This window comes from Sarcophilus harrisii, chromosome 5, assembly GCF_902635505.1.
Source record: "Sarcophilus harrisii chromosome 5, mSarHar1.11, whole genome shotgun sequence".
Taxonomy (NCBI): Eukaryota; Metazoa; Chordata; class Mammalia; order Dasyuromorphia; family Dasyuridae; genus Sarcophilus; species Sarcophilus harrisii.
The window spans coordinates 257,378,257-257,400,714 of NC_045430.1; the positions used below are offsets into that span (position 1 = coordinate 257,378,257).

The 22,458-nt window shown below is 39.1% G+C and overlaps 1 protein-coding gene across 4 annotated transcripts; it reads right to left on the reverse strand.

Annotated features, from left to right (window-relative positions):
- Positions 1-2,603: 2,603 nt before the first annotated feature.
- On the reverse strand, positions 2,604-21,634 carry SGO1 (shugoshin 1). Of its 4 annotated transcripts, none has more exons than XM_012551364.3 (9): positions 20,925-21,634; positions 15,933-16,081; positions 15,652-15,845; positions 13,671-13,775; positions 10,768-10,847; positions 9,347-9,417; positions 7,737-8,594; positions 3,436-3,625; positions 2,604-3,278 (listed from the first exon to the last, which is right to left on the reverse strand). In XM_012551364.3, the coding sequence occupies exons 2-9, from the start codon at positions 16,072-16,074 to the stop codon at positions 3,134-3,136; spliced, it is 1,785 nt and encodes a 594-aa protein (XP_012406818.1). In that variant the 5' UTR covers positions 16,075-16,081; positions 20,925-21,634; the 3' UTR covers positions 2,604-3,133. The 4 variants fall into 4 exon arrangements, with proteins under 4 accessions (XP_012406818.1, XP_031796199.1, XP_031796200.1 ...); XM_031940339.1 differs by lacking the exon at positions 20,925-21,634 and adding an exon at positions 20,315-20,873; XM_031940340.1 differs by lacking the exons at positions 13,671-13,775; positions 20,925-21,634 and adding an exon at positions 20,315-20,875.
- Between the last annotated feature and the right edge of the window lie 824 nt (positions 21,635-22,458).

Sequence of the window (22,458 nt, forward strand, 5' to 3'; positions counted from 1 at the left end):
CAGAAAATGTCAGCTTTTATGACCAGTGGACTTCCTGCCTTGTAAATCTTAGCTGGAATAGAATCAGCACTGGGCACTTTGCCAAATAAGAGAAGCTTAATGCTATTCAAAGCTTCTTTAGTTTGAGGTTTGGTTAGACAGCAACCTGAGGTAAATGGTCAATGGCTTCAGCATTGATGGACTGCTGAGAACATTATGGAAATATTCAGTCCATCATGTATTGTCCTTATTTATCAATGTGGCTCCATCAGCACTGAGTGGTGAAGATGCATCATAGATTTTTGGCCCATGAAGAGCCTTCAATGTATCATAAAATGCTCTGGATTGTTTCTGTCAGCATAAAGCTGAATTTCACCTGCCTTCTTACTGAGTCAAGAATCCTACATCTCCAAGTTTTTCTAGCACTTCACTTTTGATGGGAGAAGAGATGTTTGTACTATCCTGCTGGTAAACCCTGTGGAGCTCTCATTCTTTATTTACCAGCTTTTAATTTCTCAATCCTTTTTGTTGAAACAATCTTGATGCCACCTAGTGCTCTGGCCCAGATGAATAAATGCAGTCCTAGTCACCAGTCTGAAAAATGCCCACTTCTTTTCTGCTCCACCATTGCCAACCATGTGTTGGCTCAATTTTCCCTCCAAGTTAGCAACAAAATGTTCACACTCAGAAGTGTTCTAATCTGTTGCCATTTAAGTCTTCTTGCCTTGGGATCATCACTTTTGTCAAATGTGAATGTTCAGCTTGAACAGTATCTCTAGTCAGTCCAACTTATCATCTCGGCGCCATATTATCTTCTTCATAACTTTTACATCTTTTATCCTCTTACAATGACATACTTTATTAAATGACAATATTGTTTTGCATCCTTGAGGTTTTATTGCATTTAGGTAAATGGAAGACAGTACTGATGATTAAGTTACAAGATGCATGAATCTTCAAGTCACCATTGCTGTTTTCAATGCCATTCCTTCCATGAACTTCTTACCATGTCTGGGGTGTGACTACTCCCAAGTCACCCAGAATTATAAACCTGTTCTTTTTTGGCACACTGATTATGAGGATAAAATTTTTCTTTGAACTCATCAGTTTGTCACAGTGGGAGGTAAAGACAATCGTTTGAACATGGTGCTTTCCTGCAAGCGACAATTGTATCATGATCCTACCCTTTACTCCTTCTGGCAGGCATACATCAGTTTTGATTATAAAGACTATGCTGGCTTCACAGCAATCCTGCTCACTGCAGCCACTCCAGAAAACTGCATTTGGCTGCTGGCCTTCATTTACTGGAGCCTTATTTCACTCAGGGCTATTTGGATTCAGTAACTGCTGAGTTGTCTAGCAATAGGAGTTACCTTTGAGATCTGCTGGATTCATTTTGTGCTTTGTTTTGACCTCAGGATGGGATGGATCCCTGTCTGCCATTGGAGGCAGTTTAGGGTTGGGTGAAGCAAATAATTTTAGGGTCCTTTTCTAGTCCCTTCTGTATAGCAGGTGGCGAATAGGGCAAGTCTTCAAAAAGATGGATTAGAAACTGAGGGGTTGTCAAATTCTGCTGTCGTTGCAGTCGAGTGAGATGGCCCCATATCCCAGACTGCCTGTGTACACCATTGTGGCCACAGCTCCCAGTGTATCTGCACCTGCCTCTTCATCACTTCCTGTCACTAGAGGAATTCGAGGTAGAAATGACACAATGGTATGGGTGATGTCTTTTGACTTGAGCATAAATTGGGTTAGTGAAGAAGAGAAGGGCAAAGTTGGCTTCCCTCCTTTCCAGAGTTACGGAAGTCCAGTGGCAAGACAAAATCCAAACGACCCCTCATGGCTCAGGATATGGTGCATGAACTTGGCATTTCTGAATTATTGGGCTCTAAGTGCCCCTTTTCAGTTGCATTCAGGGCCACTGGAACAAACTGCTCTCATTTGCCCATTCCAAGGGAAGTCTTCATAAGCTTGGAGTAGACACCTTCCTAACTCACTGAAGGATACTAGTTTTCCCTGAAAACATCCTACACTCCACTGATGGAGGAACATTTACATCAATGAAATCCCAGTTTTGTAAAGTATATGCCTCATGTAATAAGGCAACTTGCAATGGTGAACCCAGAGACATTTCTTTAGTTAAATTTTTCTTACTTTTAACAGAGCAGCAGAAGATAGGCACAAATAGGCTTTATTCTCTCTTTTAATCACATTGGAAGGATTTCATGACACATCCTTGTGCCTTCATTTTACTTATGTTTTTAAGGAACTACTGAGATAGCAAATGGGAAAAGGTAAATGCTTGTTTAGCCAGTGTTCTATTTTGTTAACAAAATTTTCTTATTTGTATTGAAGCAAATTGATAAGGTAAAATTTGGGTCAATGCCTGGTGAAAATGAAGGAAGCTGCTTTGGCCAGCCCTATAGTATAAAACCAAAAGTGAAGGGACATTCCTTTGAGTTTGTCCAGATAAGTAGTCATTTATTCTTTTGTGGCTTTGATTCGCTAGTAAGAGATCCTACACATTAAAGCTCCAAGACAACTGCTCCAGTCATGAAATTCTGTACTCTGCTTAATAAAAAAGAAAACATACTTTAAGAGAAGACAATTATCACAGTACTAGCTTACAAAACTTTTATTATTTCTGGTATAACAGATTTCTTAAATTTAAGAAGATATATACAAGGCTACAAAAAGTCAAACTGAATCATACAAAGTGACCAGAAATATTATTGTTAGCAGATAATGAAAATGAATAATTAATTTTGAATGATTCTTTACTTGTCTTTTAAGACATTTCACAGTTATGATCCCCCATATATGGGGAGAACAGAAATGTGTGAAGTTTACTAATTTAAAGATTTTAGTTTGTCTAATTAACCATCACAATTTTCTCTACAATTACTATAGGAAATATAATTTTCATTAAAACTAGGGGCTTTACGTAGTATAATACATTTAAGCTTTTAAGGTAAGACAAGTTATTCATCTACAGTAGGAAACAACAAAAAAAAACTAATGTCAAATGTTTGAAGATACGTTTTTAAAACACAATAGTGCTTTAAAAACAGAACTTTTCACATCAATGCTTCTGCCTACTCTTGGCCCAATAACACCATCAATTCTTTTCAAGCAAGAGAGTATAAGATGAATTTCAACGACATCCAACAAAAGCTTCATCGTATTTGGACAAAGAATGCTTCTTTGAAGATCTGCGTTGTTTAGAGTCCTTTTTCTGCTTGAAAATTGGAGAATTCAAAAAACATACATCTGTAAATGGGTCTCCTCTTCTCAATTTTCTATGAAAGTAAAGTAAGATGTTAGAAATAATCCTAAAATTCACATATTACTTTTGTAATTCAAGTCAGAATCACAGGTGAATTAAATCACACATATGTTCTGTCCCGACATCCACAACCCTCTGCACCACCCCACCAAAAACCCATTCTAACATACGTGGCAAGTGCAGGTTCCTTATAATTGACACTGAGGGTACACCTGCGCTTACGCAGGGGCAAAGCAGAACTTTCTTCACTCTTGCTGAATGGCATGGAATGTTTTCTGCTTTTTGCACCAGAAGTCTGATGGATATTGGTGACATCCTTCAAGCTGAGATGAAATGATTGTTGAGTTTCAGAAGGTGAACCTATGGAAAGAACATTCATTGAAGCGTAAGCCAGAAAGAGTAAAAAGCTTAAAATTGCTTTTAATTATGCAACCTAAGCTTAGAGAAATCAGAATGTTTACCTAATGCAACTTTTGATACATATAAGACAAACTCTGAGAATACAACTGAATAAAGAGGGAACCAAGGAAGAGACCAAAGATTTGAGAGAGAAAAGGGATGAATGACAGTGCCCAAGTCTGAGGAAGATATGGAAAGAAGAGTAATAGAAAACCCAGGGGAGTGAGGCTGGCCTTGGTTAGAACCATCAGCCAGAAGGGAAAGAAAAAAGATGGGGTGAAGGGAAGTTTGCGCCATTAAGTTGGAGCAAGTCAAAAATCAACCTTAAATGCACAGAAATGTTTAACGGAAGAAGAAATTTCCGTGCAATCCAAATGGACTCAACAAAGCCTAAAGAAGTCAGCTTACTCCGAAAAACAGGAGTCATTTTTCCTAAAATGATCTTTTTGGTCCTGGGCTGCAATCCATTGGTGTTAGGTGCTCCTGTGTGAGGATTGGCTATGATTGCTTGGCACCTAGTGGTCTTTGGGACATGGCCAAGGGTGTGGAAAGGCTCAGTAACTTTCCTACCAATGCCCACGTACATGGCAAATGTGAGACATAAACTTGGGGGTTCCTGACCTAAAGGATGACTCTCTATCCATTCCTCCTTGCTATCTCATATATAAACTTTGTCAGTTGCTATAAAAAGGAGACCAGAAGAATCTAGAAAACATCTTGATCAAAAACAACTGATCTCCTGCCTGGGCCAGAGAAGTAACAGAGAAGCCCCTGGCAACAGAGGCTGAATATATATAATTGAATAATAAAACATTATAGAGATGAGGGTGAAAGTTTAAAAATGCCGCTTCACAAAACTATAAAAAGTAGTGGTGGGGAAGTGTGTAGAAAACTTGGCCTGAGACCCAATGAGTAGAAAATTTTCAAAACATTTTTAGATTAAACTGGGAGGAGAAATAAATGAAAAAAGAGCAACTTGCCATCACTGTAATCATTACTGATAGCCGGCAGTAGAAGTGCATGTGGTATATCCCTTTAACTTCTTGAAATCTCAATTTTCTCATTGAAAAATGGTGATGATATACAATACTTCCACTAAATCTCCCAGAGTTGTTATGACATTCAAATGAGATAAGTTAAATGTTTTTTAAGCCTTGAAACACTAAAATTGTCAGCTATAGTGTCTATACAACTCAAGGAATATTCCTATTATATTTGGCCCTGGTTGATAGTGCTTACTTTTGTGTATACCATTTTAACTTAAGCTATAAATGAGCTAAAGGGAAGCTTGACAAAGCAGAGAACAGGACAGCTTTGGAATAAGAAAGAGAAAGTTCAAGGAAATTCACTTTGTCTCTCAGCGCCCTGAGCAGGTAGCTTCCTGAAGCTATAGGAGGTAAGTAATTAATTTGTCTCATTGGAGGGATTTTCCATACCAGGATTACTTAGGCTGATAAAATCATAGGTTCCTATTGAAAGAAAAAATGGCTTCACAAGGATAATAAATTATATTTCTAGAGCACTTTATCTGATATCTCTTTTGTAAAGTCCCATTTCCTTCACTACATTAAATTCCTCATGGATGTACTGTAGGCCGTCCTCCAGCAGATGTCAGAAATTCATTTTTGTCTTGCTATCCTAAATAGGATGTTCTTTTGACAATGAGAAGGCAGAAATATACAATTTTATTACTTCAGCTTTCTCAACTAAGGAAGATCTTTAGAATGTAAAGGATCAATTAAATGTAATTAACAGAGAACTGATAGGCTAGATCAGTGAGATGGTAAGACAAGAAGCAGCACTCAAAAGAATTCATGTTTCTATATCTTGAAACCTTGGGGGGAATGGAGGGGAAGGTCCCGTGATGACAGTGGTATAGAAAGGATGACGCTCCAGGATAACCATGGCATCGTGTGGATCAGAACCTTGGTCATGTAATTTTTGTGACCTGGGACAATTCACTTAATTCATCACATCTCAGTTACATGCAAAAATAAATGGTTTAAGCTGGATGATCTTTCACAGGTTTTCGCTGCCAGTGACCTTAGTTCTGGAATCTGGGACAGGCAATACCTGCCTGGAGAAAAGCAATCCTCTCAAGTCTTCAAAAAAGAAAAGTGGGTCTATTCCACCACTTCAGAGTCTTAAGTATGCCTTCGATTTCTGGCTCAATTCTAAAACATATCAAGAAAGGGGTAATTTGCAAACACTGAGAAAAGAACCAGTAACTGCAAGTAAAGAAAATAATCAAGATGAGCATGTCAGACTAATCTCATTTATGAGTCTGGTGCAGCAAGCATTCCTATTTTCAGCATGTCACAGGACAAAGTCATTTAATGAATGCTCAAGGGCAAAGATGGATCATAGTACAATTAAGAGAGATTGGGAGCCAGGCCAGTATGGACCCATAATTAGATCTAAAAAAGCAAAATCCAATAGAGGTGGTTTCCAGAGTGTGCTTGGGATTTATTCTTGGTCCTGTTCTACTTAATGACCTGGACTTAAGTATAGATAGCATGCCTCTCATGTCTGCAGATGAAACGAATCCAGGAGGAGCACCTAGTTCATTGAATGGTAGAGTTAATATTCAAAAGAGATATCAACATATTGGAAATGATAAAATGAAATATAGGAGGAATAATGTCAGTTATGTAATTTAATTTAAAAAACAAAACGAAACCCCAAACCGAATTTCAGGATTAGAGAAATGGTTAGATAGCTGCCTCTGTGAAACTTAATTAACAAAGGACTGATGAGCAAAATAAGTGAGGGAATGGTTAAGACAAGAGTAAGCAACACTCAAGAGTTCATATTACTAAACCTTGAAGCCTTGGGGGGAAAAAAAGTCCCATAGTGACATAGACAGATGCACAGCACAGTATCACATACAATAATGAGTACAATATGTCATCGAGGGGTTAGAATTAGGATTATAGAAGCTTCTGGCTAAAGTTCCAAAGAAGTCAGTACTGTTACAATCATAGAAGCCTAATGTGTCTGCAGGAGGCATCTTGTGTCCACAAGGACAGTGGCCTCCTATTGGGCCAAATATGGAATACTGTGCCTTTCTTTATATTTCCTGCCCTGAGTGACACCGCTTGGCCCATAGCAAATGCCTGATAAACTTGTATTGACTCTCTACTAAGTCTGAGTGCTCTGCTTAGTGATGGCTATTAATAAACTGGAGGAGGAATCAAGAAAACATGGAGAGGGAGGAAATGATGACCTAGTGTTACCTGGGAGAAGCAAGTGGAGCTGGGAGACTGAGAGACCATGAGCACTGCCAGGTTTTGCCAGGTAGACTGAGGCCTAAAAAGGTGGGAGCTACAAAAAGGAACATCTGATTAGAGCATTCTCTAGCTGGGATGAACTGCCAAGAGGTTTGGTTCCACACTTCCTGTCATTAGCCTCTTTGAGGAAAGGTCACCTGACAAGGAACACTGCATTGAAGAGGGACAGTAAGTAATTCAAGTAGTGGACTTTACAGAGTTCCTTTCTATTTCCAGGCTCAGATTTTGGGGCCAAACAAACTGATGGGCCTCCTACAAGATGACTTTCATCTTCTTAAAATATAAACGTGAGATAATTTTCTGAAAATATGATGAGTAGAAGACAGTATGGGAAATGTGAGAATAGGTGGTTGATCCATAAAGATTATCAAGTCACTTGAAGTGATGAAGCATTAATGTTTACATGTAACAACTCAACAGGTTGAATTATGTTTGCAATCCATCATTTATAGACCTTACAATTTTCTTTTTTTACAATATATACAAATTCTTTGATTTTGGCCCAATTTTATCTCTTCATCAAACTTTTTATTTTTTGCTTCTGTGGTCGTCACTAATAGGGCATCTGCAATATGCCTGGGATCACATTTAAAGGCCAGCCTTAAGTGGGATAAAGACAGACAGGAATGGTTTTCCCACAACATTATCAGCCTCACAGCCCCCTCCAGAGACAGACGGTGATTGTCCAACCTCCCCCAGAGAAACATATGGTGAACATATCAGCACCGAGCTATCATTTACCATCAACATCAAAGTTGCCGACAAACAAACGGTTCACTTACTGATGCAGTGGCTGGTGTCCGCTCGTACAGAGCTCTCAGGGTTGGTTTCAGCCATACATTTCTTCTGCTCTAAGAGCACCCTTTTGGACCGGGGTCTCATTTGGACTGGACTTAAAAAAGAGTCCAGATTTTGCATGTATTTGGATTTTTGTTTAAAAGGTACATAGAGTTCACCAGAATCTCGTTCTGAAATACTTGATTCAGAGCTGTTCATTTCAGACTGAATGCTGATTTCTTCTTGCTCACAATCATCAATCACTTTCTTTTGACGGAAAGGAGTGATGTGAACACGTTCTTCAAAATTAAAATTGTAGGCATCGCTGGAGTCAATAGACTCATCTACTTTTTCCTTGGAAAGAGCTTTATTACCTACACTTTTGCTCTTTCTGCCCTTTGATGCACACTTGGATTTCTGCATCCCACCGGATTTTCCTTTCTGTTCTCTTTTTCCTCGTTGTGTGTTTTTGCTTTTTATTTCAGTTTGTTTCACTTCAGGTTCCATCACCACACATTCTGTTTCAGTAAGAACATCTGGCTCAAGGAGTGCTGGGGATAAATTAATTTGGTTCTTGTTCCACTGACAGATATTTTGGTCTAGCTTATCAGTGACAAGATTGTTTACTGGATTTTCCTCAGATTCAAGGCTGTCCAGTTTACAAAATTCCTTTGCCATATTATCAATTTCTAAATGGTCTAAGGTTTCAAGGTGACATATGTCAGTGTGTGTTTTCCGTACACTGCAGCGCCGAACAGACACACTTCTTGGTAAGACACTGTTTGGTGGCTTCTCCTCTTCATTTGGAGAAGAAGTCTCAATATTAAGCCCCAGTGTGTCTTGACAAACAGGAGAGCTTTCTCCTAAGGATTTAATAGATAAATTAATTTAAAAGGTTCTCCTCCCCCCACCCCCATCCCCCCTACCTAATACATTGTTCTTAGACATGTCAGGATCAGAAAGTTGTTTTCTACACTCACAATAGGTTGCAAGCAAAAGTATCTGTTTTAGGAAATGTCTTGGTAAACTTATTACGTGACTCTGTCTAGTGAAAAGATGTTGTCTGGCCCCTGGTAAAATTCTCCAAAGGTCTATTATATTCCTCTGACTTAAAGAAAATCAAGAAAATGAATCTAGTTGAACTGATTAATACATCAGCCAACAAAAAATTAAGCAACATCTACTTGCATAACATAAGAAAAGCAGCTAGAGGAAACACAAAAAGTGAAGATAAGAACTGTTTGGGGAACATACAATTTTACTGAAAAGGCATGTGAAAAACCAGCACTTTTGTTTAAACATCAAATGAGGAGGATAGGTATTAAATGCTATAGAAATTCAAAGGAGGGAGAGGTCCCTGAGCACAGTCGAGGGCACGGAAGAAGGAAGGCAGGCATCTGAGGCAAGAAGAATCACATGAACAAAGATGAAGAAGCAGGAATGAGCCAGGTCTAGATCTGTTTTAGGGAATATGAAGTTAAGGATGGAAACATGGACTGGGCCCAAATGGTAAAGGGCCTTGAATGTTAAGCTAAAGACTTTAGACGTTATTCTAAAAGTAACAGAAAGTTAATGATAGTCTATGAGCAGTGCGTACTGGTGAAGTGGTAATTACCTTCTATTTGAAATGATTCATTTTTTCCTGGAAGGTCAGCATCCAGAACAGGTACAGATCTTGGAAGTTGCCTATGAATAACAGCTACAATTTATTCATTAATCCTATTGTAATAATAATTTCAACATTTTCCCAATTATTATTAGTTTTTTTTAGGTACCATCTCCCAACTCTACAAAAGTTCTTTAGCCAGAGACTATTTACAAACAATTTTTAAAAAATAGCAATCACCTGAAGGCTAACTTCTCATTCTTGTATATGTGTGTGTGTGTGTGTGTGAGAATGGGGCTGGGGAGGAAAGAGAAAAGATTGTCAATGAACAGGACCTAGGTCTGAACTTTGCTGCCTGAGGTAGTCTGTCCTTATTTGGTGACATATTGGAATGGATGAGAAGAGCTGAGGTTGAATCTCAACTTTCCTTACTTAGTATGAGAGCTCAGACCAATCAGCTCTCAGCTTCAGTTTGCCTATAAGTACTGTGAAGGGAATTAGGCTGGGTGATTGGAGATCCCTTTGCAGTTCTAGATTCTACATGGAACAATCCAGATAAATGGTCCTTGATCTGGCAAGAATATACACTTTTTTTTTTTTTTTTTTAAAGTCAGGAATAAGAGAAAAGAGGATTGGGCTCCAAATTCTCCTGACTACTCATGTGATCTCTTGCAGTCTGATTTTCCTCATTTTAAAATGATGTGATTTAACTTATACTTTTCTCAGTAAACTCTTCATAGTTGGTTTAAAGATAAAACTTGTATACAATGATCAAATTCTGAAATAGTACAGTCTGAATTATATTGTATATTCAGTATATCAAAAGAGAACATATTTCATTTCAAAATGAATGCAAGCCTTTCATTTTTGATCCACAAAATATGATTTTCTTCACATATCTGATCATTAATATTTGTAATTTCCAATTAAATTTAGTATGATATTCTATCTTGTGGACCTTTTTAAGCCATAAAAATCAGTATTTAAATATAGATTTTCATCACCCACAAGAATAGTTTTATGTCAATCAAATAATAAACCATCTCATAAATACAACCCTAACTCAACTTCATTCTTTACATTCATCTGCATGCTTTGTTGCTCTTAAATTAGATTGCTTTAAAATGATACATTAAGTAAAGAGAATGGCAGAAAATAGTTAGGAGATGGGAATACATTTTAAAACTGTCCAGCCCCAAAATATAGCACTAATTACATGGTTATCTGAGAACTGAAGTGTAATATTTCTTCTATAAACTAGACAATTTATACCCCAAGGAAAAAAAATGGCATTAGAATAATTACTTCAATATAACTCTTGATCTGTAAAGTATGTATAAAAAACATGATTTTAGAGAATAGAATGCCAATCCTACAAAGGAATTTGAGAGGTGCATTTGTTAATAGTTTTGAAAAACTTTTATACTAACGGTGAATAATTTACTGCTGAGTCACTGGAGATATCTTCATTGTAGCATTCCTTGGTTTCTGAGGTACATATTCTCTGGTTCTGTTAATATGTATGAAAGATATTCATTAATGTGGAAATATTCATTTAGAAGGATTAATCTTTATCAATTAATAAACTTTATCAATTCAAATTATACAAGACAAGGCAAGTAAGGGTGACCCATTTATGTAGACTCAGTTTTTAGCTACAAAAATCCTATTCCTATTCCAGTTCTGAAGGTCTAAATAGTCCATCTCCAAAATAGGAGAATGGAAGGGAATAACTTTCCATTATGTACTTACATATTTTTTTCTTCAAAAAGATGTTATTTTAGGAAGCTAGCCTATATTCAGATTAAAATGACACTACAAGAACAGTGAAGATGATGATACACTCATCCTGCTGCTGGTTTTCTAAAGTTTAAAGTCAAGTTTTTTTGAAAAGTACAATTCCTTTACTATTCTTGTAACTACTTTATGAAAGTTTTGTTCATCGTCACTATTATTGATAGTAAATAAATAAAATGAAAAAGGAATAGTTGGTATAATTTATGAATAATTCTAAAATTACACTGAAACATTGGCCAAAAAGAAAAAAATGTAATAAAATGGATTAACAAGTGTTTTAATCTTTTTTTTTTTTGTCGATGCTACAATTAGAAGCATATCAGTGGTTTCACAAAAAAAAAAAAAAAAAAAAAAAAAAGGCAGGAAAAATATTTCTCATGAACATTTTTTCCCCTTAAAAATTCCAACAAAGTTTATTCAATACACAACAACATTTGCTGATTAATTTCTAGTCATTTAGGAATGACTATCAAAAAGTTGGACCATAAAACAGGGAACGTTTACTACTTTTTGTAAATGTCTCCATTTACTAATAAGCTTTTCTAAATAAAATCTTTGTGGCTGAAACTCACTGAAACTTTAGAGAAAATAGAGGACAATGATTCAATGCTCTCTCCCCCATTCCCCCCCCCCGCCAAAGGAACCTTGGGAAGACCAAAGAAAAGTAATTTCTTTCTTTTTGTTTGTTTTGCTGAGGCAATTGGGGTTAACTAACTTTAACTCACCCAGGATCACACAGCTAGAAAGTGTTAAGTATGTGAGACCGTATTTGAGCTCAGGGCTTCCTGACTTCAGGGTTGGTGCTTTATCCAGTATACCACTTAGCTGGCCCCCCCTCCCCCTTAATATTAAACTTAACACTAAAAGAGAGAATATATATATATATATATATAGCAGAAGAGGACAAATTAATTCTATGTGAAACCATGAATTTCTATTATATACTGCTTATTTTTAAAATTAAAAAAAGTTATATAATTCAACATGCTACTTTCAAAGTTGTCCTGCTTGTTTCCTTCTGAATTTTCTTCTGTTCTCTTCTTCAATGAGCTCCTAATTCTTTCTTTTTCTTCTTTTTTTGGAGGGCAACACTATCACTTGTTTCTCTCACCCCACCAAATCCCATCCCCTGACAAAACCTTATTTATAACAAATGGATACAGTTAAGAGAACAAATCCATATAGTTTCCATGTCTCATTCAATTTCACCTATCTTTAAGACACATGATGTGAACTTTGGTATGTTTAGAAAAATGGCAATGGCCTCAACAGAAACAGGTAACTTGAGAAGAGGAGAAAATATAACCCTTTGGACAAAAACATATGGAATCATCAGTGTAGAGATGATGATTGGGAACTGATAAAATTGCCACCAGCCAGAATGTGGAGAGACAAGTAAAGAAGGCCTGAGAGGGAAGCCCGAGGGTCTCCCATGCTTGGGAGCAAGACCAGGAACCAAATTGTGGCACAAAAGCCAAAGAAGAAGAAGCTCCATGATCAAAGGGTTGGTCAATAGTGTCAATAACAACAAAGAGGCAAAAGAGGAAAAGGACTCATTCCAAGATCACTTATTCTCTTTAACTGTGTCCATTTGTTATAAATAAGGTTTTCTCATGGGATGGAATTTGGCGAGGTGAGGGAAATAAGTGATAGTGTTGCCCTCCAAAAAAAGAAGAAAAAGAAAGAATTAGGAGCTCATTGAAGAAGGGAACAGAAGAAAATTCAGAAGGAAACAAGCAGGACGACTGCTTGAATTCAGAAGTCACTGGTAAGTAACCTTGTAGTTTCAATACAACAGCTGAATCAATCATGAGACGTATAAATGGAAAATGCTTTCTAGAAATTTGACAGGAAAGGAAAAAAATTGCAGTAGGATGGCAATTTACGAGCAGAAGTTATCAACTGAACATTTTTAAGAATGGGGAGACTTGTAATGTCATAGGCTGCAAAGAAGAGCAAAGGGAGAAAATGAAAGGGAGAGAATAAAGGGAGAATATAAAGTAAAAAAAAGGCAGTCCTTCAGAATACCTAAAAGAAATGGAATTAAAGTCAGAATAGTTAGACCTGATAAGAAGTGATCTATTTTCTTTGGAAAATAAATCAAAGGAGATGAGGAGTGGAGATGTATATACAGGTATTGATATGTGGAAAAGAGTAACTTAGGAAAATAGGAAGGAAGGTCATCTGCTGAGTGGGGGTGGGGGGTGGGAGGGATTTCAGAAAAGATGAGAAGGTTTAGAGTACCTGTTGAGGTATTTCCTTTTCTAAGTACCTTTATTAATACACATTAAAAAAAAAAAAAAAAAAAAAAAAAAAAAAAAAAAAAAAAACAAAAACTCAAAAAAAAAAAAAAAAATTGTCCTGGAGTGATAGAACAAAAAGAAAAAAAAAAAATTTTAAAAAAAAAAAAAAAAAAAAAAAAAAAAAAAGGAACAGAATCTCAGAAACAATATTATATATTTTACAGGTGTTCTATAAATACCGATCAAAATAAATGTCTTAAAAGAAAAAAAGAAAGACTACTGAATGAACTTACAAGAGCTGTAGAACACAAAGCTTGAGCTGGGGTAAGAAGGTCAGCTGTCTCTAGCAATTTTTGAGTGACCTTACAAATAATGCCTCTCAAAGTTGACAGTTTAGCCTGATTGAGGAAAAAGGAAAAATGTTTATGTTATGTTACAATGAATTCTTAAATTCTGTCAACTACAAAACCTATTTTGGGAGAGGGCTAGGGAATGGAAGAGACAGGAGTCGAAAGTATTATCAGTAAGACATTAAGTACAGAATGTTAAATAAAATTTCTATATACCATGGGCCTATCCTTATAGAGCTTAATTTAATGTAGGGTTGGTTAGTGAAGATGGGGATCAACAAAGGGAGAAAAACTAAGCACAAATAATTATAAAATACAACATAAAGTGTACCAGAGAATTAGAAACAAAAGAATGCTAGAGAAAATACAAAAAAGAAGATTCTGAAAGAGCAAAAGGATCAAGAAAGTAATGTCTGAAAAGGACTTTAAAGGATATGTGGCAAATACATGAGTAAATAAGGACATTTCAGACATATGAAATTACATAAGAAAGAGACACAAAGTCAGGAAAGCTCAGGGCATATTTTGAGGCAGAGAGCCCACTTTAGTTAGAATGGAGAGAATGAAAGAAAACAATACGATTAGGCTAGGTCAAGTGGCTCAAGGCTGTGAAGGGCCTTGAAAAATGGGCAAAAGTTTGACTACATTGGCAAGCAACAGGAAGCCACAGAAACTTTTTGAGCAGAGAAGTGACATGAGTAGATTTATGGGGATAGTCTTAACTTATTTTCATTTGGCTCTACTAGACGGTTTTTTTCAATAGTTTTTTTTTCCCTTGGCTAACAAAAAATATTTTCTTTTCCCTATATAATCAACCACTCATGACATAAGAAAACTGTTCAGAAGGATGCCGAGTCAAAGGAAAGCAGAACAGCCAATATGGGATTTTAAATTTATAAGAAATAATATATAGAAGGCAGATGAAAAAGTGAAAATTAACTATTATATGCAACTTCCTGGTCTCCACTAATACAACTTGCTACTTCTATTCCTGGCTTAAATTATACCGACACCAGGTTTGTAGAAATAAATGCTGTTAGCCATAAATATCCACACTATCAATAAACTTGATTCCCTTAAAATAACAATAGTCAAAATGCTGAGGGGAAAATTGGTTGTTGATATCAAAAGACCCTCAGGCATCAGGTCTTTCCCCAAATTAATCTGCTAAAACTCAAAGAGAGTACTGGTTCCTGTCACATCTGTACACATATGAAACAGAATCAGACAAAATAATTGGGGCAAGATGGTTAAAATGATTGTCCTGATAACTTGAATATCAGTCTTTATAAATTCCTGCTGCAAAATGAAACTGAAAAGGTGATTGAGTCTTCTGACCTACTATAATTTACCTGTTGTATTTTTAGAGCCAGCTTAAATATAATTACTCTCTCAGCTCAGCAACTTGTCTCTGTCATTCAGTTCAATTTGCTAAATGATCAGCAATGCATAAAGTCAAATGTTCAATTTGCTATTTGCTTCAAAAACAAACAGGTACCAAAGCTTCCAGTGTATGTGCAAGGTACTGGAGACAAAAAGACAAAAACTAAAATTAGCCCTCAGGGAGTTATACTTTATTGAAGAAACACAATAGGTACATGAGCAAGTGCAAGGAAAAAGAAAAGTGAAAGAACATGAATCAAGAAAGAGGCTTCATGGAGAAGGTAACTCATGGAGTTAGGCCTGAAGGAAAACCAATTAGAAAAGCACAAGCATCAACCCTATATCAAAGCTGTGTACAAGACATGATTAAGTTTGGAAGTGGACCAGAGGTTTAGACTGAACAAGATAATAGGAAAAAGTTACTTGCTGTTAAGTGAGCTAGATTAGTAATAGATAAAAAAAAAAAAAAAGTTAATTTAAGGGCTTTAAAATTCTCTCTTGGGAAAATATCTTTTTTTTTTTTTTTTTGCAATGAAAATACCTGAGAAGAATCTTCTGCTTGCTTAGTCAGCTGTCTTCTTACTACAAATAGCTGAAGGTTTAGGTATTGGCATTCTTTCTTCAAATGTAGGATGGTGTCATGGGCATCCCTCACTTTGGATCTTTCATTTTCTAGAGCTAAAGCTAGAGCTCTGTTGTTTTCCTGGTAACTTTTCAACTGTGTAGATGGATTGGCTAAAAGAAAAAGTCAATACCTCATTAATTATTAAATGCAAATTTAGTGAATGATGCTAAAAGAAAATAAATATGAAAGCCTCTTACTGAGAATCTTGCACTTTGCAGTCAGTATAGGTTTGGGTTTGCCAATTTGTGCCAATCGCTTATTTCTTTTCTCTTTCATCCGTTCCTTTATATCTTCCAGACTATCCTGAATGGATCTTTTAAGGCATTTTTCCTTCGACATCTTCTCCCTAAAGATTTCATAGGGGGAAAAACTATTTAAGTGAATCATTTCAAGCAATAATCCATTTGTTATGAAATAAGCTATGTAAAGAAATAAGACAATATACGTTATGTCTGGAGATTTGGCAATCTACTTATATATGATTATCCAATCAATGTGCGTAGTTTAGACTTTGCAGCTCTCTCAATTTCAATGTACCATTTCTAATGTCATTCTGGTCAAGCAATCTATGGAACATGTTTAAGTAATGAAGAGATTTCTAAAAGATGGGTTTTCCACTTAAAGATTCCTAAAGCACTTTCCTTGTTTGTTAACATTTTAAAGTTTTGAGCAGAACCAAGAGAATACTATACAATAACAACAGAATTATGAGATGATCAAATGTGATGGACTTGGTTCTTCTAAAAAAAAATGCAGTGATTCAAGGAAATTCCAATGAACTTGGGATAGAAAATGCCATCCACATCCAGATAGAAAACTTTGGCGACTGAATGTGGATCAAAATATACCATTTTCATCTTTTTTTTTTCTTTCTTTCTCATGGTTTTTACTCCCAAATGAGGAGTCTATCTTATCCAGGCTTTCTCACTGAGTTTTTGTTATGTTGACACTGCTGGTATTCAGTTCTACTGGCCTCCCCCATCATGGGACCTGGGGATCTAGCTCCTTTTTTGACGTTCTGTGATACTGCTGTGAGGAGCACCATCAAATCTAGGTACTACATGTCTGTGTGTGTACACCTGAACATGTGTGTACATATGTATCTCCTGTGCTCAATGTCTACCTGTTACTAAGCTAACAGTAATATTGCTACTCCATGACCTCAGACACTTCCTACCTGTGTGACCCTGGGGAAATCATTTAACTCCAACTGCCTTAGCAGATCTTTGCTAGACTGGTTTTTGGATTACAGTCAGTCTATTCTGGGGTTCATTTTCTGGTGCATGCAAGCATGTTAAGACCTGACAAAGCTTAAATTCTGTTGGGGTAATCTTGAAGAATTCAGGATCACCTCCACAGATAGCAGAGTAGACATGATGTTAACAGAAAAAAAGTGACAAATCTTTTGTGTTAATTACAAACCCCGTCCCCCCAAATTGCGGAGTATGCTATACCTGTACTAAAAATATATATACTCAACTCAAAAACAAACCCCTTTTAATTTAGTTCTATTCATCAGATATTTATTGATGTGCAAAGTTTCCAAAGCTTTTTACTAGGAAAAGGTATATCTGCACTGAGGGATGGGGTAGAGTTACATGGATATCTGGGTTAAACCAAATATTACTATACAAAGGATATTAAAAATTTTCAAATTCTACATTATATGTAAATATAAGCTATTAATAATAGAGGTACAAAAAATGCTATGGAATTTTAGAGGAAGAGATCATATCTGGTTTGAGGGAATAAAAAAAAGCTTTATGGAAAAGTCGCAAATTGGTTCTTAAGAGATAGGCTGGATTTTTACAATTGAGGATATTGGGGAAGCAAGGAACATAAGCCAAGTCCTAAAGCAAGTGCCAAACTCAGATAGAAATGGATCCCAGTAGGTCATATTGACCTAAAATTATAAATTAACATTGTGTTATATACTACATTCAAGAGTTTAATATCTTAAGCCTAAAAGAAAGGATGTGCAGGTAGGTATGAGGAACAGTGAACTGTTCAGTTTAGATGGTCTACTTAATGAAATAAAATCTTGGATCTGGCATTCAAGAAACTTTATGATCTGGCTCTAATATTACTTTCACAATATTTTCCTTTTGGGTATGCTACTAACCAGACTAAATTAGATGAATTCCTCCTGGGCATTCATGGATGGATCTAACAGAAAACACTTCTAATTGACATATACCACCAACCCAAAGTATGCCTTTCCTGATCTCTCTTGCTGGGAGTGCTTATCCCACCTTGAATCTCTTAGACTACTTTGGTTTTTTCTATGAGGTTATTTGTTATCTGATTTCTCGAAACAAACAACTTTAATCTGTTTTTTTTTCCCCTTGTTTTTAAATTTCTTAAGTGAAGGAGTTGTCATTTTTCATTTAGTTATTTCAGTGAGTGCAGTATTGTTATTTAGTGATATGCCTTGGTCTCAACTATAAATGAACAAGTTGGATCTAATGGTCTCTAAGGTTTCCTCTACTAACAAATATATGATTGTGGGACAAATATTGAATTGAAGGTTAGGGAGTGGTAGGAAATATGGTTTGAAAGCAAGGCTCAGGCCATATCATAGAAGGCAAGGCCTTAAATGAAAGCCAAGATCACTCAGACTTTCCCTCCACAGTAAATGGAGAGCCATTGACTGAAAAGATTCTGGGGAGGGAAATGACTTCTGCTAAGCAAATTCTAGAACTTACGTTCCTTTCTATGATGCCTACAGTTTCTTCGCTTTAAAACTCAGATTTGTTTTCACTATGTTCCATAACAAATTTCTTTGCTCCAATGTTCTGAATCCAATTCTTTACAACTCCCTTCTCAGAATCTCCACCCACTTTCTCTAGTTCTTCTGACTTTGATTATTTTACTTTTTGTCCAATTAGACCTTAAACTATACATGGTAATATTTTAAGCTACACTGGAAGATTTATAGTAGAATATCCAAATCTATTTTTAAAGAAATGTTACTAAGAAAAAGAAAACAAACCTTTATCAGGAGCAAGACAACTGGCTACATTAAAAATATAAAAATGAAAAGTTACAAATGAAATATTTACTATTAGATTATTCCTCACGGATTGAACCTGTGATTTATCTGGTGTCATTGCAGGCCAACAACTTCTCTACAATTACAATTGTGAAGAGTAGCCTAGAGAACACTAAGTTGGGACAGAAGCATTCACTGTATATCAGAGGAACACCCAAACCCAAGTCTTCCTGGCATGGTTGCCCACTATCTGCTGTATCTTATGCAGGCTCTGTGAGCTTGGCAGACCTTGCACAGGAGAAGCCCCCAATTTGTTTGGTCTCTAAGAGATATTAACCAGAAAAATATCAGACTCAGATGCCTTACAGAAGCCTATGTTGGTAATCTTGGACTTGCCAAGGCTATGCAAGCAGAACACAAGCTTGGGCAGGATGGACAGAGGCTGGATTCTAACACGTCTGTGGGAGGAGCTGGCCAATATTACTTACTTGATAAATTACTTGACCATGGTTGTTTACACATTAAAAATGGAGGGTCTGGGCTAAACAATACCGATTATCCAGAGGATGACCAGGACTTATTGGGCAGATTCTGGTGAGGATTCCTTTTGTATACACATTGAACCCGACCTGTCCTGATGTAGCTTCCAACAAATTGAAGTCACAGAACAAAGAACAAATCCCTGTCTACAAGCATGTTCACAAAAAGTTTTAATGCCATCAAAATAAACAGGCATTACCAAGGAAACACAACTACTGCGTCTTACTTTGCATATATAATTTCTATCCTTTTCATCCAAAATTGTTTGTATATAGGCTCATGTTTACACATATCAGCTAAAATTACGCTTTGGGCAAGTGATGACAGAAGGTGTGTGTCGAACAGTCAGGTCAAGCTCTTGACTCTGAATCTCATTTCAAGCCAGGAACAGAAGTGATTCGAAAAAGGCCGTTTAGAGTCCTTAGTCTGCCTATTACTTCATTTTAGAGGCTACACAAAAAATACTCTATGACAGGTGTCTATTCTCATTTAGGAGAGGGTCACTATCTTACGTCCCTCCCGACTGAAGTGACTCAAGTCATCTCCGTTGCTGCATCTCTCCAGGAATTCTGTACACTGTTAGCCCTGAGAATGATCCATACTTAAAGGCGGCATCCTTCACAGAAATACGACAAAGGAAGGATGCCTGCCTTTTAAAACAAAAGTCTATAAAACCATCATCTTTAGCAGAAGTCCTCAATCAGGAGTCAGCGGTTAGATCTCAGGATGCGAATTTAAACAGGAAAATCGCCTCCATCTTTAGGTTCACTAATCTTTAACCGAAATGTAGCGTTTCCTTTAGTTATTAAAGCGCACACAGATACATCACTCCGAGAACTGCTGCTCTGCGGCCCGCCGAGACGGGCTCCCCGCGTCCTCCCAGGGTTTGCGAAGGAAGCGAGAGCCTTCCCCCCGTCCGAGGGGGCTCCACAAGCTGAACCCCTCCACCCCCCCCAGACCCTCTTTCTCCCCCGCTCCAGCCTGCTCCCAACGCGCGTGCCTGACGCCGCTCTCCCGGGGAGCTTTTCGGGGCTCCCCGTTACCTACAGAGTCAGCCCAGCGACTGCTCCAAGCAGCATTTCTACGGGGTATCAATATACACTCTCCCTCTGGTGCGTTGGAATCAGGCCGATGACCTCGCTTCTCACTGAAGCCGCGAGGCTCTGCGAGGCCAAGGCTGACGGATACACCCATTTTAGAGATGAGGGAAGCAGAGGCTGAGGGACCAGGGTCACCAGCAGCTTGTGGGAGGCTCGGTTCTAAGGTCCCCCCTCCCCCCAAGTCCTGCCAGAGGGCGGGAGCCGCGTGCTGGGGGCGGGACACAGACGCAAGAGCGCCCCTCCCCCTCCCCAGAGAAGGGACCAGATAACGCGGGGATCCGCGGAGAAGCTACAGCGGAAGAAAGGCGGGGAGGGAGAGGTGGGGGGGCAGGGCCTGGGTGAAGGCCCGGAGACGGGAGGCGAGCCCGTCCGGGCTTTCGGGGCCCTCATCGGAGCCCGCGGCCCTGCGTGCGGCCTCTCCCGGGAAAAACGGCCCCGGCATTCCCAAGGGCGCAGCTCCCGCCGGGCGAGTCCCGGGGCCACCCCTCGCGGCCCGGCCCGTCCTCCCGTCTCCCGCCCGGCCGCCCTCCCGCCGCCAGCGGCGCGCTTCGACCTACGAGCTCCGGCGTCCCCCGCCAGCGGCGCCGGCTCCGGCTGCGGCCGGGTCCGTTGGTTCCGTTTACTCGGCGGCTTCCGGAGTCTCGTTCGAAATTCTCCGCTGCGCTCCCCCATTGGCGGATAGCCCCGCATCACGTGAGGCGGTCGAAGTGCCTCCGTCGCCTGGGAGACCAGAGCGAGGGGAGCGTGCGTCCCTCCCGCCCACTTGTCTACGTCACGTGATGCCTACTCTCGCCTCATTCCTTTAAGACCCGCCTACTCGTCGCCCGTCCGCTGCTCTTTTCTGCATCCGGGTACCTCGTTTTCTCCCGGCGAGGAAGTCTGTCTCCGCCCCCGACGCCCTGCTGCGCCGGGGTTGGGGAGCTCTCAAGTTCTTTGGGCGGGGTTACTTTCGGTCGCCCCTCGTCGCCCTCTGGTGGTCTCAGCGGGTAACGACGCTCCATCCTTTCTGGCTCACACTTAACTGGGCACCTAAATAGGTGCTGGGGTCTGGGTTCCAACAAAACGGTCACAGAACAGTCCGCACTTAGGGGGGGCAGGAGCTTCCCCCGAGTCTCAGTTTCTCTGTCAAATGTAGCTTATCTGTATCACCCGCCTCTTCTAGATCTTAAACAACGGTTTCCCGGAGACCTGGAGCCGCCGGGGAAGCAGCGGGGGAAGAGCGCGGTCTGGGGGGCGTTTGCGCGCATCCCATCAGCTTAGCGGGGGTGAGGAAGGCCTTTGTCGGGGGTCCCTGCAGCGGGGGAGCTTGCAGGGGCAACGGTGGGGGCGGCGCTGGGGAAGCTCTCAGGCGCATCTCCCCAGCCCGGAGCCGCAGCTGCCCCACGGAGATGGGCCTCTGGCTGGTGGTCGGGAGCCCCAGGTCTGTCCCGCCAGCCGGGCAAAGCCCTTCTTCACATATATTTTCTCAGTTGACGCCGACAGTCCTGGGTACTCCGGTAAATAATAACGTGGAGTCAGGATCTGAATTTAAATTAGACCTCAGAAGTTTGCTGGTCGTGTAACTGCCCAAGTCACTTAACTTCTCCCTGCCTCAGTTTCCTCCCCTGTGGATAATAGCTAGAAGGTCCCAGGGTTGTTTGTAAAACAGACCTTTGCACACCTCAGAGAACGGCAGAAGGCTAACGTTGTTACTGGTCCAATTCTAGAAGACCACGGAGCAGGATTCAAATTTGGGTCTTCCTGATTTCAGTTCTCGAAGATGATGGGCTCAGTTAGTGGGTGCAAAGGCAAGCAGTGAAAACAGATTTTTACTTCAAGGAGCTTCTAATCTGCCGGGGAAAGACCATATGCGTACAGAGGAAGAAATACACAAGTAGATACAAAATAACTTCGATGGAGGCGGGGAACATTAAGAAGATACTGAGTTACTTTGTCAATTGCCAAGTTAATTCATGAAATTTCATCCCCCTCTTGTAGGGTTGCACAAGCTATACTGTGGGAAAGGGGCTGCACAGATATATATGACAGCTTTCTCATAAAAGGAGCTGCAGAATATATCAGTCCCAGCATAGCAAAGAGCAGTTGCATGCA

Excerpts from the sequence above, each read along its gene's own strand:
- SGO1 (XM_031940339.1), bottom strand. The coding sequence starts at position 20,346 with ATGCTGCTTGGAGCAGTCGCTGGGCTGACTCT. Across the intron at positions 13,776-15,651 it reads AAGCAGAAGATTCTTCTCAG|GCTAAACTGTCAACTTTGAG; the intron begins GTATTTTCATTG and ends TTCCTCAATCAG. Across the intron at positions 3,626-7,736 it reads GGACACCAGCCACTGCATCA|GTTCACCTTCTGAAACTCAA; the intron begins GTAAGTGAACCG and ends TTCTTTCCATAG.